The sequence below is a fragment of the Otolemur garnettii genome, unplaced genomic scaffold (assembly GCF_000181295.1).
Source record: "Otolemur garnettii isolate 467f Iridium unplaced genomic scaffold, OtoGar3 scaffold00011, whole genome shotgun sequence".
Lineage (NCBI taxonomy): Eukaryota > Metazoa > Chordata > Mammalia > Primates > Galagidae > Otolemur > Otolemur garnettii.
Genome location: NW_003852406.1, coordinates 20,070,263 through 20,086,929, shown reverse-complemented (window position 1 = coordinate 20,086,929; position 16,667 = coordinate 20,070,263). Strand labels below are relative to the sequence as shown.

Below are 16,667 nucleotides of genomic sequence, written 5' to 3'. Positions count from 1 at the left end.
GCGGGTCCGGGCTGGGGATTCAAACCCGCCACCTTAGGTGTACGTGGCTGGCACCTTAGCCGGTTGAGCTATAGGCGCCGAGCCACTCCCAGCTATTTTTGTTGCAACTATCATTGTTTTTTTAGTTGGCCCAGGCTGGATTCAAACCCAACTTTGGTATATGTGGCTGGCACTGTAACCACTGTGTACGGGCGCCAAGCTGGGGGTGGGTGGTGGGTGGGGTCAGGTTAGATCCTCCAAGGAGAAACTAAACAAAGTGTTGCAATTTTATTTGCAGACACAATAGGATTTAAACCAACAAAGATAAGGAAAGATAAAGATGAACACTACATATCTGTCAAGAGAACACCCAACATGAAGAGATTTCAATAATTAACATTTATGCACCCAACCTAAATGCCTCTCAATTTTTAAAGCAAACTCTAACTGACATGAACACTGTGATATTGTCCTGCACTGTAATAGTTGGAGATTTTTTGGCTCAGTGCCTGTGCCACAGTGGTTATGGTGCCAGCCACATACACAGAGGATGGTGGGTTCAAACCCGGCCTGGGCCAGCTAAACAACAATGGCAACTGCAACAAAAAATAGCCGAGCATTATGGCGGGCACCTGTAGTCCCAGCTACTAGGGAGGCTGAGGCAAGAGAATCACTTAAGCCCAAGAGTTTGAGGTTGCTATGAGGTAATGCAATGGCACTCTACCCAGGGTAACATAGTGAGACTTTGTCTCAAAAAAAAAAAATAGTTGGAGATTCTAACACCCTTTGTCAGGTCAGGATAGATCCTCTAAGGAGAAACTAAACAAAGTAAAAATAGACTTACATTTGACCCTAGAACAAATGGACTTAATGGACATCTACAGAACACTTCATCCTAATAAAACTGAAAACACATTCTTCTCATCAGCCCACAGATAATCCTCCAAAATTAATCGTATCTTAGGATACAAGGCTAATATCAACAAATTTAGAAGAACAGAAATTATTCCTTATATCTTCTTGGACCATCACAGAATAAACATTGAACTTAACAGCAAAGAAATCTTCATACTCAAAGTCATGGAAACTAAATAACCTTAGGGTGAATAACAGCTGGGTGAAAAATGAGATAAAGAAGGAAACCATCAAATTTTTAGAACAAAATGATAATGAAGACACAAATTATCAAAACCTGTGTCATACTGCAAAGGCAGTCCAAAGGGGGCAATTTATAGCATTAGAACAATTCAACCCCAAACCCAGAAGAAAAGAAATAATCAAAATTAGCCCAGAATTAAATGAAATTGATAACAAAGTAGTCATTCAGAAGATCAATGAAACAAAAAGCTAGTTCTTTGAAAAGTTTAATAAAATTTATAAACCTTTGGCTAGCCTAACCAGAAACAGAAAAGTAAACTCCCTAATAATGTCAATCAGAAGCAATAAAGGAGAAATAACAACAGATAACACAGAAATTAAAAAAAAAATCTCAATGATTACTATTAAAAACTCTATTCTCAGAAATATGGGGGGGCGCCTGTGGCTCAGTGAGTAGGGCACCAACCACATATACCGAGGGTGGCGGGTTCAAATCCAGCCCTGGCCAAATGGCAACAAAAAATAGCTGGGCGTTATGGACGCCTGTAGTCCCAGCTACTCCAGAGGCTGAGGCAGGAGAATCGCCTAAGCCCAGGAGTTGGAGGTTGCTGTGAGCGGTGATTCCACAGCACTCTACCAAGGGCAATAAAGTGAGACATTGTCTCTAAACAAATAAACAAACAAACAAAAGAAATATGAAAATCTAGAGGAAATGGACCAATACCTAGAAGCATGCCATCTTCCTAGACTCAAGCAGAAAGAATTAGAAATTTTGAATAGACCTATATTAAGCACTGAAATAGCATCAACTGTTCAAAAGCTCCCAAAAAAGAAAAGTCTGGGACCAGATGGCTTCATATCAGAATTCTACCAAACCTTCAAAGAAGAACCAGTACCTATATTACATAACCTTTTGAAAACAAAGAAAAAGAAAGCCTCCTCCTGAACACATTCTATGAAGTAAATATCATCCTGATCCTCAAGCCAGGAAAAGACCCAATAAAGAAAGAAAACTATCAACCAATACAATTATTGAATATCGATGCAAAAATATTCAATAAGATCCTAGCAAACAGAATTCAACAACACATCAAAAGAATTATACACCACGATCAAGTTGACTTTATTCCAAGATTATAAGGTTGGTTCAACATACATAAATCTATAAATACAATACACCACATAAATAAAATAAAAACAAAAACCATACAATTCTATCAATTGATGCAAAAAAGCTTTTGATAATATCCAGCATCCTTTCATGATTAGAACACTTAAGAAAATAGGCTTAGATGGAATATTTCTTAAACTGAGGCCATCTACAGCAAACCCACAGCCAACACTATATAGAATGGAGTAAAACTGAAAACGTTTCCACTCAGATCTGGAACTAGACAAGGATGCCCACTGTCACCACTGCTATGCAACATAGTAATATAAGTCCTAACCACTGCAATCAGGCAAGAGAAGGGGATCAAAGGTATTCAAATGGGGTCAGAAGAGGTCAAACTCTCACTCTTCATAGATAACATGATCTTATACCTGGAAAACCCCAGGGACTCAACTACAAAGCTCTTAGAAGTGATCAAGAAATACAGCAGTGTCTCAGGATATAAAATCAATATTTAGAAATCAGTAGCTTTTACATATGCCAACAACAGTCAAGCTGAAAATATAGTCAAGGACTCTATCTCTTTTATAGCAGTGCCAAAGAAGATGAAATACCTGGGAATTTATCTAACAAAGGAAGTGAAAAATCTCTATAATGAAAACTATGAAACCCTAAGAAAAGAAATAGCTGAAGATGTTAACAAATGGAAAAACACACCATGCTTGTGAGTGGGAAGAATCAACATTGTTAAAGTGTCCATACTACCCAAAGCAATCTACAGATTGAATGCAATCCCTATCAAAGCACCTATGTCATACTTTAAAGAGCTTGAAAAAACAGTACTTTGTTTTATACAGAATCAGAAAAAAACCTCAAACAGCCAATACATTACTTAGAAATAAAAACAAATCAGGAGACATCCCATTACCAGACTTCAGATTATACTATAAATTTATAGTGAACAAAACAGTATGATACTGGCACAAAAATAGAGATGTAGATATATGGAACAGAATGGAGAACGTAGATAAGAACCCAAGCACATATCATCATTTGATCTTTGACTAGCCTAACAAAAACATACCTTGGGGGAAAGATTACCTATTTAACAAATGGTGCTGGGAGAACTGGCTAGCAACCTATAGAAGACTGAGACTAGACCTTCACCTTTCACCACTAACAAAAATTGAATCTCAGTAGATAAAAGATTTAAAAATAAGACATGAAACTATAAAAATACTAGAAGAGAGTACAGGAAAAACACTTGAAGCTACTGGCCTGGGAAAAAATATATTTTTTAAATATTTTGTTTATGTACTCATTTTTTTATTGAGATATCCATCTTTTTATTTATTTTTATTTACTTATTTATTTACTGCAGTTTTGGGGCAGGGCTGGGTTTGAACCCACCAACTCTAGCATATGAGGCCGGCGCTCTACTCCTTTGAGCCACAGGCACTGCCCCCGGGAAAATATTTTATGAGAAAGACTTGCCTGAAGTAACACCAAAAATATATTACTGGGATCTGATCAAGCTAAAAAGCTTCTGCACAGCTAAGGGCACTGTAAGTAAAGCAAACAGATAAGCCTTAAGAATGGGAGATTTTTGTAGGTTATGTTTCCTACAATGGTCTGATAACTAGAATCCACAGAAGACTCAAACTAGTCAATATGAAAAGAACAAACAACCCCATTTCTTTGTGGGCAAAAGATGTGAACAGAAACTCTGAAGATGACAGGTGCATGGCCTACAAACACATGAAAAAATGCTCATCATCTTTAATCATCAGAGAAATGCAAATCAAAACCACTTTGAGGTATCACCTAAACCCAAATAGAAGATGTTGCCCATGGATATGGAGAGAAAGGAACATTTATTCTACACTGCTAGTAGGACTACAAACTAATATAGCCTTTTTGGAAAGAAATATGGAGAATTTTCAAGGAACGAAAAGTTGACCTACCATTACATCATGCAGTATCATTACTAGGTATCTACCCAGATGAACAAAAATCATTTTACAATAAAGACATTTGTACAAAAATGTTTATTGCAGCTCAATTCACAATAGCCAAGCCATGGAAGCAGCCTAATGTCTATCAACCCATGTATGGATAAACAAATTGTGGTATATGTATACCACGGAATACTACGCAGCCATAAAAAGAGGAAGACTTGGCTTGGCACCTGTGGCTCAAGTGGCTAAGGCGCCAGCCACATACACCTAAGGTGGCGGGTTCGAATCCAGCCCAGGCCCACCAAACAACAATGAAGGCTGCAACCAAAAAAATAGCCAGGCGTTGTGGTGGGCGCCTGTGGTCCCAGCTACTTGGGAGGCAGAGACAGGAGACTTGCTTGAGCCCAGGAGTTGGAGGTTGCTGTGAGCTGTGGTGCCACATCACTCTACCCAGGGGGATAGCTTGAGGCTCTGTCTCAAAAAAAAAAAAAAAAAAGAGGAAGACTTTACATTTTTTATGTTTACCTGGATGGAGCTGGAATATATTCTTCTTAGTAAAGTATCTCAAGAATGGGAAAAAAGTATCCAATGTACTCAGTACTATTATGAAACCAATATGTTGTAAACACTTACACATTCATACGAATTATAAAATACAAAGATAGCCCAGAAAAAAAGAGGGGAAAGGAGGGAGGGGGATGGGAGGGTGAAGGGTGTGTAGAGGTCGGGTATTTGGTGGGAACTTACCTAATGTGTACAATGTAAGCCTACATTTCAAAACAACTAACAATATATTATAAATGTCATACACAAAAATAAGTAAGTCAGGTGATGGTTATGTTAATTAGTTTAAACATTCCACACTGTATGTCAAATCATCACATCGTATCTCATAAATGTATATAGTATGATTTAATAAAAATAAAGTTAAAAAAATAAAAAATCAATCAATAATTAATTCAAGAAAAAAAGAAATCCATAGTTTTTAAGTTATTGTTTCCCTATAAGTAATAAATAGTTTTTCTCTAAAAAAAAAAGAAAAAGAAAATATTTGAACAGCATTACAAACCAACAAGACCTAAGACATCCAAAGAACACTCCACCCAACGACAGCAGAATACATACTTCTTAAGTACATATGGAACATTCTCCAGGACACATGACTTGCCAAGCCACAAAACAAGTCTCAATAAATTTAAAAAGACTGAAATCATGCAAGTATATTCTTCAAACACAATTGAATATTAGAAATTAACAACAGAACGGAATTTGAAAAATTCAAACCTCTAAATAAAAGTGAATCAAAAAGAAATTACAAGAGATTTCCTTTGTGGAAAAACAGAAAATGCACTGAAATAAACTAAGAACAGTGGCTAGCGCCTATATACTTAGAAAGCTAAAGCTGGAGAATCACTGCAGGCCAGAAATTTGAGCCCAGCCTGGACAACACAGTCAGTCCCCCAAGTTACAAACATCTGACTTATATACAACTTTCACTTACAAATGTAGGCTGTTACAGGAAATAGGTAAATGTACCTGTATCAGTGTATGTACACATCCAACTAAATAACAAACCTACAGAACCTCTATCTCATTCGTAACCCAGGGCCTTACGTTACCCTAAGACCTTGTCCCTAAACAACAAAAAAAATTTAAAAATCAGCTTGGCATGGTGGCGTATACCTGCAGTTCTTCCTAATTGGGAGGCTGAACTGGGTGGATGGCTTACAATGAGGTTATGATAATATCACTGTTCTCCAGCCTGGGCAAAAGACCAAGTTCCCATCTCTAAGAAAACAAATAGACATTAAAAAAAAATACTTTAAAATGTATGAAAATAAAAATACAGCATACCAAAACTTCTAGGACTCAGCTAAAGCAGTGCGTAAAGGGAAATTTGTAGGCAGAAAGAGTTCTGAGGATGGGGGTGGTGATGGCTGCACAACAAGGTTCATGTACTTAGTGCCGTTGAACCATATACTTAACATGATTAGCATGGTAAATTTTTGTTACATGCATTAAACCACAATTTTTTAAAAACATTAATCACCAAAAAAAAAAAAAAAGTCACTCCAGGATCAGCTGGCTTCACTGGTAAATTCTACCAATGTTTAAAGAATTAACATTAGGTATTTGAAAAAATGCTCAGCATCACTAATCATCAGGGAAATACAAATCAAAACCACAATGAGATACATCTTAACTCAGTTAAAATGGCTTTTATCAATAAGGCAAAAAACAATGGATGCTGGTAAGGATGCAGAGAAAGGGAAATGATCACACATTGTTGGTAAGAATGTAAATTAGTACAGCAACTATGGAAAACAGCACGGAGGTCCCTTAAAAAACTAGAAATAGAATTACCATATGATTCAGCAATCCCATTGCTGGGTATATATCCAAAAGAAGGGAAATCAGTAAATCAAAGAGCTATCTACACTCCCTCCCATGATTACTACAGCACTATTTATGATAGTCAAGATATAGAATCAACCTAAGGATCCATCAATGGCTGAATGCATAAAGAAAATGAGGTATACATAATAGAATATTATTCAGCCCTAAAAAAGAATGAAATTCTGTTGTTTGCGACAATATGGATGGAACGAGAGTGCATTATGTTAAGTGAAATAAGTTAGGCACAGAAAGACAAATATCTCATGTTTTAACTCCCATGTGTGGGAGCTAATAATAAATTGATATTATGGAGATAGAAAGAGAATGATGGCAAGCAGAGGCTAGGTAAGGTAATGGATGAGGGGGCAAAGAAGGGTTGGTTAATGGGTACAAAAACATAGAAAGAATAAGATCTGCTGTTTAGTACCACAATAGAGCAACTACAGTTAACAATAACTTGTGTGTATTTTAAAATAAATAGAGGAATGGAACTAAAATGCTCCTAACACAAAGAAATGATTAATATTCAAAGTGATGAATATCCCAATTGCCCTGATTTGATTACTATTCCTTGTATGCTTGTATCAAAACATCACACGTACCCTATAAATATATACAACTATTATTCATCCATAAAATTGTTTTTAAAAAGACTTAACATTCACAGAAGGCAACACTTCCAAACTCATTCTATAAACCCGGAATTATCCTAATACCAAATCAGATAAAGACATTACAAGAAAACTAAAGACCAATATCCCTCATGAATACAGATACAAAAATCCTCAGGAAAACACTAACAAACCGAATCCAGGAATGTAGAAAAAAGATTATACATCCTGACCATGTGGAGTAATTCTAGGATTATGTAACTAGTTCACCATGCAAAAATATTAATATTGCATATTAATAGACCAAAAGTTCAAAATCACAAAATTTCAGTAAAGACAGAAAAGGTATTTAACAAAATGTTATAACCTTTCATGAGTAAAATACTCAATAACCAGATACAGATGGAAATTTCTTCAACCTGCTGAAGGACAACTACCCTAGACCCACAGTTAACATCATACTTAACGGGAAAAAACTCAAAACATTCCCTCTAATATTAGGAGCAAGAGAGTGATGTACGCTTTCACCAGTTTTATTTTTTTTTTGGCCAGGGCTGGGTTTGAACTCGCCACCTCCAGCATAAGGGGCCGGCACCCTACTCCTTTGAGCCACAGGCACCACCCTCGCTCTCACCACTTTTATTCGACATTGAACTGAAAATTCTAGCCAGAGTAATTAAGCAATAAAAAAAGATAAAAGGAATCCAGATTGGAAAGGAAGAAGTAAAACTGCCTTAATTTGCAGATGACATCTTATGCATAGAACAATATAAGGAACCCGATGAATTTAGCAAAGTTGCAAGGTAAAAGACTGATATAGTTCTATACGTTGGTAGTGGACAATCCAAAATGAAAAAAATTTAGAAATAAATTTAACAAATAATTGTAAAATCTGTCCAGTAAAAATTATTAAAAAATTAAAAACAATTAAAGAAGACCTATGTAAGTTGAAAGATATCTGTCTTCATGAAGTGGAAGACTTAACACTATTAAGACAGCAGTACTCCCTAAATTGATTTACAAATTCAGTGCAATCCCAATCAAAATCCCAGTTGTAATTGTTTGGAGAAAAGCTCCATTTTAATTTTAAAATCCAAGATTCTTCAGCTTGGATTCTAAAATTGGAATGGAAAAGCAAGGAACTCAGAATAGCCAAAACAATCTTAAAAAAGAACAAAATTAGACTCGGTGCCTATAGCTCAGCAGCTAGGGCACCAGCCACATACACCAGAACTGGTAGGTTCAAACCCAGCCTGGGCCTGCCAAACAACAATGACAACTATAACCCCAAAATAGTCAGGCATAGTGGTGGGTGCCTGTAGTCCTAGATACTTAGAAGGCTGAGGCAAGAGAATCGCTTGAGCCCAAGAGTGTGAGGTTGCTGTGAGCTGTGACATCACAGCACTCCACCAAGGGTGACACAGTGAGACTCTGTCTCAAAGAACAAACCAAAAAAAGAACAAAGTTAGAGGACTCACACTCCTCAATTTCAAAACTGATAATAAAATTACAATAATCTACAGTAATCAAGTATGAGTAATACAGGGTGTTACCAGTATAAGGATAGATAATTAGATTGATGGAACCAAGTTAAAAGTACAGAAATACATTTTATGATCAATTAATTTTCAACAAAGATAACAAAAAAATTCAGAGGAGAAAGAATAATCTTTGTAACAAATGGTGCTAGGATATAAAGATATCCACATGCAAAATGAATGAATATGGACCCATATCTCATACCATAAGAAAACTTAATTCAAAAAATGGACAAAGCTAAAACTATAAAACTCTAGAAGAAAACAGGTGTAAAATTTTGTGACCTTTTAGACAAGTTTCTTTTATATGACACCTAAAGCATAAGCAACCAAAAAAAAAAAAAAATCACATAAATTGAATTTCATCACATCTAAAAACTTTTGTTTTTCAAAGGACATGAACAAGAAAGAAAGTGAAAAGACAAGCTGAGTACAGTGTTGTGCACCTATAGTCCCACCTACTTAGGAGGCTGAAGCAGGAGGACCACTTGAGACCAGGAGTTCAAGATCAGCCTGTGCAACATAGTAAGACCTCATCTTTTAAAAAAAGTGAAAAGACAACCCACAGACTAGGAGAAAATATTTGCAAATTCTCCATCTGATAAGAGCTAGTACTAGAATATGTAAAGAACTCTTGCAATTCAACAATAAAAGTACCAATAGCCCATGTAAAAAACAGACAAAGAATCTGAATATGCATTTCTCAAAAGAAGATATATAAATAACCAATAAGCACATGAAAAGATGTTGAACATTAGTAGTGATGAGAGAAATCTACATCAAAACCAAAATGAGATACCCACCAGGAGATTTCACACCCACCAGGCTACAATAAAAAGATACATAATAACAAGTGCTGGCAAAGATATGGAGAAATTGGAACACACATACAGTGCTGATTTTAATGCAAAATGGTATAAAATGAAATGGAACAGTCCCTTAGAAAGTGAAACATCAAGTTACCACATGACCTAGAAATTCTAGGTACATATACATATACAAGAGAATTAAAAACATATGACCAAATAAAAACTTGTACACAAATGTACAGAGTAGTACTATTCAGTATTATGCAAAAAATAAAAATATCCCAAATGCCCATCAACTAATGAAAGAATAAAATGTGACATGGCTAATAATGAAACTTATTCAGTGATACAAAAGGAATGAAGTTCTCATACATACTAAATCATGGATGAACCCTAAAAATATTGTAATAAGTGAAAGAAGCCAGATGCAAAGGTCACATATCGTAGGACTCCATTTAAATGAAATGTCCATGGAGACAGAAGGAACAGAGGTATAGGAATAGAGGAAAGAAGGAAGTGGGTGAGTCCAAATGGAGAAAGAGAGTGAGTCCAAATGGGGAAAGGGTTTCTTTCTAGGGGTAGTAATAAATGTTTTGGAATTAGTAGTGATGGCTGCATAACCTTGTGAATACGTTAAAAACCACTGAATTATACACTTTAAAAGGTTGGCTTTTATGATACTTGAATTGTATTTCAATAAAAATACTTTAATATAACTGAAAAATTAAAGACTTCAAAGAAAAAAATGATGACAGTTATAACATATGCCTCTATGATGTCACTTACCCTGTCAGTCTCCACAACTGTTATACTAACCATCGGTTGTAAGATTTTTAATTCTTGACATTTACAATAACTAAGCACTCATTATATATCTTATAGTATCAAAGTATCAACATTGGATCATTAAAAAGCCTTGCTGGGCATGAACTAATTGCTTTGGTAATATACTGAGACTCCCCACAAGAAACTTACATATACTTTTAAAAGTTTCATTTTAATGAACTAGATATTAAAAAACTGAATATGTAAAATTTAAAGACTGCTTATATTTAAAATGGATATAACAATGATGTCATCATTACATAAGATACCCAGATATAAATTCTACCATAATATTTAGATCAAGAAAGAGCTACCAAAATAGAAATGAATAAAAAATACAGGAAAGGAAAGGAAAGGGCTAAAGTCCAAAGAAAACTAAACACATCTTGGCTAAACAGCTGTGTTGAAAAACAATTTCTTATCTTGCAATTAAGAACTGATTTCTTTCTGAAAGACACAGGACACTGGGTTAATAGATTTCTTTAAAAGAAAATCTGTTTTGGCTATTGGAACATTAAAAGAACAGAACATCTGTTTTTACAAGTAAAGACAGATTGCATAGAAGAATCAAATATCAAATCACCGATTAGACTAGCATTTAATCTGTTCTATTTAAATTTTCAATAAAAGTAAATGAAGTTACATTCTTAAAATTATAGCTCAGCTATAAATAATTAGCACCAGGAACCCCTAACACTAAGATAATTTTAGACTAGAAAGGAGGTAATTATTAGCATATTTTAATTATTTTTAATTCTATTTGACCAAAACCAAGTTTTAAAGCATTCTATATTCAAAAGAATCATTTTTAAAGTATTGTAAAAGGGAAAACTCACCATCCATGAATTCTGTACATATTGAAATTCTGTTTTCTACAAAAAACGCCCCATAAAATCCTATGATATATGATGAATCACACTGTAACAAAAATAAGACAAAAGTTATTATAAATCTGTAAGCCAATTACCATAGGCATGTTTTACCAGTAAAAACAACCAAAAAAAAAATTTACCTTGTAAAGAATTTCCAATTCAGACATGATTTGCTTCTGAAGTTCCAGTGTAATATCTAATAGTATGACCTAAATATAGAAAGATATTAACATTCAAACATTTTCACCTGCACATTTGTTTTATTTTTAATATAATTTTAAAATTTTATTTGTTTTCTTGTTATTTTGCTTCCATTTCCTGACAAAAAGATGTGCACCTTCAAATTAAATATAGCTAAAATCACTATGAAATACAACAACTAAAATATATGGTAGTTCCTTTATTCATTCATCTCCCCTTCCCCCTTCCCACCACTACAATCCACAGTAATACAAACTGTATCCACATCTGTCTAACCTTTTGTATTGGGGGAGGCGTTACAAAAGTGATTGATGGGACCAAAGAAAAAGCCAGGTCTCAAAGGTCAGCATTAATGGCTTTAAAAGTCAGTTAAGTTATAACACTCTTAATTTATGCATCCTATTTTGGCCACACTGGTTATTTTCAAAAGAGAAAGATAAGAATGACTCTCAAAACCCATTAAAAAAGAACTGCCCTGTGATTCGGACACTGGGTGATAAACCTAGGATGATGAGTAAAAATGACGTTTAAAATGGGGTTTTTAGTTAAAGAGTAATAAGGAGCTCTAAAAATATATCCAACTTTTCATTTTCTTCCAGTAGGGTCACGTTCTTTTTCCTGATACTATTACAGAATGTTGGACAGAATCTCATTTCCTCTGAACTCTCTTCTTTCAGAGCCTGTCTGCCTCATGTGCTTTCCAGTACTTCCTGCTGCTTTATGGTTTTCCTTAAAATATCAACACTGAGTCAGATTTGTAACACAGAAATATAAAATATTAAATTTATCCAGAACAATAAATTCTAGCTTATTTCAGCCACTTATTTTTAAAAAGACCATACCATTCAGATTTTGCCAAGCATTTTAGTGAAACCTACTCAAAAGAAATTTTTTACTTTAAGAAGACAGTGATGAGAATAAAACAGAAGTCAATTTTAAGATCTGTGGCAGAGTTTCTGACTCCATAGACTTTCTAGATAAAAACTCAACATTCAGGATTACTATGATAGTTGAATAGTTATGCACCATTCAGCATTGAATTACATTTTGTATTACAACTGCAGAATCATACAGGAGAAAAAAACAAATTATGAACTGCAAACTGCAGAGAGAGCAAGGAAATAAAAGGTCAATTCTAAAATATACATTTTACAGTAATAACACCTACTTAGGGGTGGGGAGGGTGAAATAAAGGTATAGCCTGTTTCTATCAAGAGTTTGCTTTACAGTTATTTATAAAAGCTCTCACTAAACTAGACTGTACGTTTAATACAAAACTGCCAAGAGACATTTAAACACTTTTCCTGGTCAATAGTCATTTGCCAACAATAATCAGTTATGTTTTTGTTCCTGTATAAAACTTAGCAACAAAATTCATTTGCAGTTGGTTTGACCCTAAGCCAAAAACATTAATATTATAGCTATTCACACCACTATGTCAAGTATAGGGAATCTTTCACCCCAAAAAACTCTGCTAAAATAAATGAAGTTGAATGAAGTTATCATTGACTTTAAAGCAGAGATCCTCAACCTGGTCTCATATTATAATACCTGGGGCACTTAAAAAAAATCCAGATGCACAGGTTATACCCCAGAACAATGGAATCAGAACCTCTGAGGTTAAGCCCACGTATTTATATTTTTAAAAAGTTCCCAAGTGATTTTTAACTCAGAGTAAGGTTACTTATTTAAGGTTTCAAACATGCCACTTACTCAGAGCTAATATAGATAATCACTAAGATATATTTCATCTCCAGGCCACCAACCTAGAAATAACATGATTCCATATGGCTAGCCAACACCTTGGAATTAACCCAAACTACTGGTTGTGAACATATCATTCCCTTGATCAAGAACTTGCATTGGGTTCCCATGAAGTTAAAACTCTAGCATGACATTCAAGGAATGCTTCCACAATCTAGCTCAACTTGTCACAGTGTGCCAAGTAAGTGAAATAAGATTTAATTAAAGTGCTCCTTACAATTGGAATCCTCTACATAAGAAGCTGTTTCTAGATGTAAGAAAGGGATTGTTTGATTTCTAACTACTGGATTTAAAACCAAAGACATAAATACCAAAATTAAAAAGAAATGCCGTGCTGCCCTAAAATGTAGCACGGAATACTCTATTTGTGGGGCTAACGTACTGCACTCTAACTAGCAATCACTGTTAGTATGCTACAGTCAAGGATAGTAGAGATTACATAATGCTGGAAAAGGGAATAAAGCAGTTTCTGGGAACTTGAGGAGGAAGTAACCACCTTAAAAATACCTCTACTCAAATGCTCTCTATTTTCTGGGAGACTTGGCACTCTGGGTGGAAGGTTAATTCCGCTTCCCCTGGGCCTTATTGTGAGTGAGCTTTAAAATGGCTAAAAATAAACAAGTCCAATTCCTTATTTGAAGGTAATGGCAAAAAGCAGGGCAAATACTAATTTTCTTTTTGAAGTACAAGGAAAAGTGTGGACTCTCTGAGTCTTCGTTATTTTCTTTCTCCTTAGGAAGTGCTAAAGGTTTCAAACTGGAGGGAATTTGAATATGAAGCATTTCATGGGGAAAGGGTTAAGCGAGAAACTGAAATACCTGAGTACATTTCCAATGCTCTCCACTACACCTCCAGGACAAATAAGGATGAGTTGTCAAGTTAAATATAAGCAGTCAAGTGACTGAATTATAATTTACTCTGTGCTCAATTTAAATTAGTGTGAGGCTATTAAAATATACAGTATAAATACGGCAATTCATCACAAGCTGTCATGGATGACTTCATTTATTTGCTGGAGTGGCACACGCTCCACTAAAGGGAAGGAGAGCAAAATCACAGGTCAAATTAAGCCGCTATTCTGTTTTAATTCACTTATTTAATCTGTGGCGACATAATTGTCTTCTACAGTATGTACAACTCAGAAAGGAAATTTGGGAGGATTACAGTCAGTATACAAATGATTAATCAAATGGTCCATTTAAATGCTAGTTTAAAAGCAACAGAAACCCAGAGCAGTCAAAGAATGATAATCAGCACATGCTCTATACAATGTTTAGAAATTTCCTATTAAATGGATTTTTACCAATTAGAAAACAAACAAGACTGGGAAATCTATTAAATCCTCCAAGCATTACTACTTGAAAGATTTTATAGAATACATTAATGGTATAATACAAAAAGGTTTTGTTTGCAAGATGGCTAACCGAATTTTTATTTGTTTTATGCTCTACTTATTTGCAATCGTCTTGCCTACCTACACCAAAAAACAAAAAGTTAGGTGGAAATACATTTCATGAGTTACATACAGTCATATTCAAACAGTTATCTTTAAAATGTGATTAGCATCATTTTCAAAATGCTCTATGAGGCAGAGATTTTCTAAATGCAATGGTATAAAATAAAAATTCAAGGTAATTTTATTCTTCTCCAAGATCAACTTCTTTTTAAAATATCTGACATAATACCTTCCCACTTCTGAAGTCTAAAAAGGGAAACATAGTAATATGCTTTTTTGCCTAATAAATAACATTTAAAATAAGCATAAGAAAATCAGAAGAGAAAACTAACAGATTTTCAAGGACTCTCATCTAATTGTTCCTACAGACACTCAAAGTGTGAGTCCAACAGACCACCTGACTTGGGAAATTAAATTTCCCTCATCATTCTATACAGGCGGCCAGAACCCTGCAGGTGATTCTGTTTAGGCAAGGACTGTGATTTGCTGCTCTTCACAATCCCTCTGTGACACCAGGCAACCCCATTTCACAGCTGAGGTCACTGAGAGGTTCAAGTGACATGCTTGAAGTCACACAAAAGTCAGGACAGGGTCAGGAAAGATCAAATACACTTCTAACTCTTAACCTTCCATTTCACCCTTTAATATAAAAAAAGCTAAGAAATATTCTGGGTGAGAGCAATGATCCATACAAAGAACACTATAGGATATTTTGTATGCGAGCTGAACCTGCTTTCAAGATGTTACTTCAAAAGATGAATGAACTAAAGAACATACAAAAGAACAAAAATTCATTCATTCAACAAATTATGTACTTAACTCTTGCTCATTATGTGTAGTTCTCTGTACTAGGCCTTATATGGAAGATTATGCAGGAATCAGTAAGGCAAGAAGATAAATTAGGTCTATTCCCCACAAAGAAATTTCAATACAATAGGGGAAAGGTACACGTATGTATACTAATAACAAAATACAATATACAATAACACCCTTAGGAGACACATATGGAGAATTCTAGAAAGGTTCAAAGAAGAAAATGAGTGAGTGAGAGATACACCGTATGTGACAGGGCTTATCCAGAAAAGTGGAATGGAGGAGCAGGCTTGTGAACTGATCCTTGAAGGAAGGATTAATGATTTTGTTAGCTGTTAAAGATTTTGATAGCTGGAAATACAGGCGAAAGCACCCTAATTAGAGAGGAATACATGACTCAAAGAGGAAGAGAGAAAGTACTTGGGTACAGAAAAGGCAACAAGTTCAACTTAAATACAACATAAGATGGCATTATAAAAGCAGACTGATGACATATTATGGAGAATCTTGAGTTCTACCTTTCAAAGTTTTTAGTTTATTTGGAAAGAGACATGAAGCCTCTGAAGACTCCTGAAGAAGGGGAGATATGACCAGAATTAAGCTTTGGCAAGCTGAATCTGAGAATGGTGAGCAGCAATGGCATGGGACAAGACTGCCTGGTTCCAAATCCAGGTTCCACTACTTATTAATTGTGAGACCTTAGGCAAGTGATTTAACTTCTCAGTACCTCTGCTGCTTCTGCATCTGTAAAATGGGGATCAATAATAGTAACAAAAGCTTGTTGTATTAAGGAAAATGTATATAAAGTGCTTAGCACAGTATAAATCATCAATAAATAGTTCTGTTTATTGACAGAATAGTTCACAAGCTAGTCAACACGTCTGAAAGAGTCAAAACAAACATCTGGATTAGGGTGGTGACAAGAAAGGAAGAGATACAGAGAGAGAGAAATCAACAGGCTTCTTGGCAGCGGACATTAGCCAGAACAAGACAGTGATCCTGAGGGGTAAAAAACAAATGAGCTGAGTCCTATGGAGAGAGTTTCTATGCTCCAATGTAGAAAGTGAAACCAGTCATCTCCCTAAGACAGAACTGGGAGTCTGAAAGACCAGGGCAACTACAGGACCAGAGGGTAGACAGCTGAGAAGGGGCCTGAGGGAGAGCTCCAGAGATCTGCAGAGGAGGCCCTGTAGTCTTCACCTGAATAATAATTAGCAACAGATGTTAGGAAATTA

At 35.3% G+C, this 16,667-nt stretch overlaps 1 protein-coding gene across 4 annotated transcripts in view; it reads right to left on the bottom strand.

The window, feature by feature from the left end:
• The window catches only part of MAP2K5 (mitogen-activated protein kinase kinase 5), a 281,458-nt gene that overhangs the window by 167,953 nt on the left and 96,838 nt on the right, over positions 1 to 16,667 (bottom strand). For all 4 annotated transcript variants that reach the window (XM_003784455.3, XM_023509981.1, XM_023509980.1 and 1 more), the window contains exons 10-11: positions 11,339 to 11,407; positions 11,163 to 11,244 (exon numbers count right to left, since the gene is read on the bottom strand). In XM_003784455.3, coding sequence (XP_003784503.1) covers positions 11,163 to 11,244; positions 11,339 to 11,407 — 151 coding nt within the window. The remainder of the gene's footprint in view (positions 1 to 11,162; positions 11,245 to 11,338; positions 11,408 to 16,667) is intronic.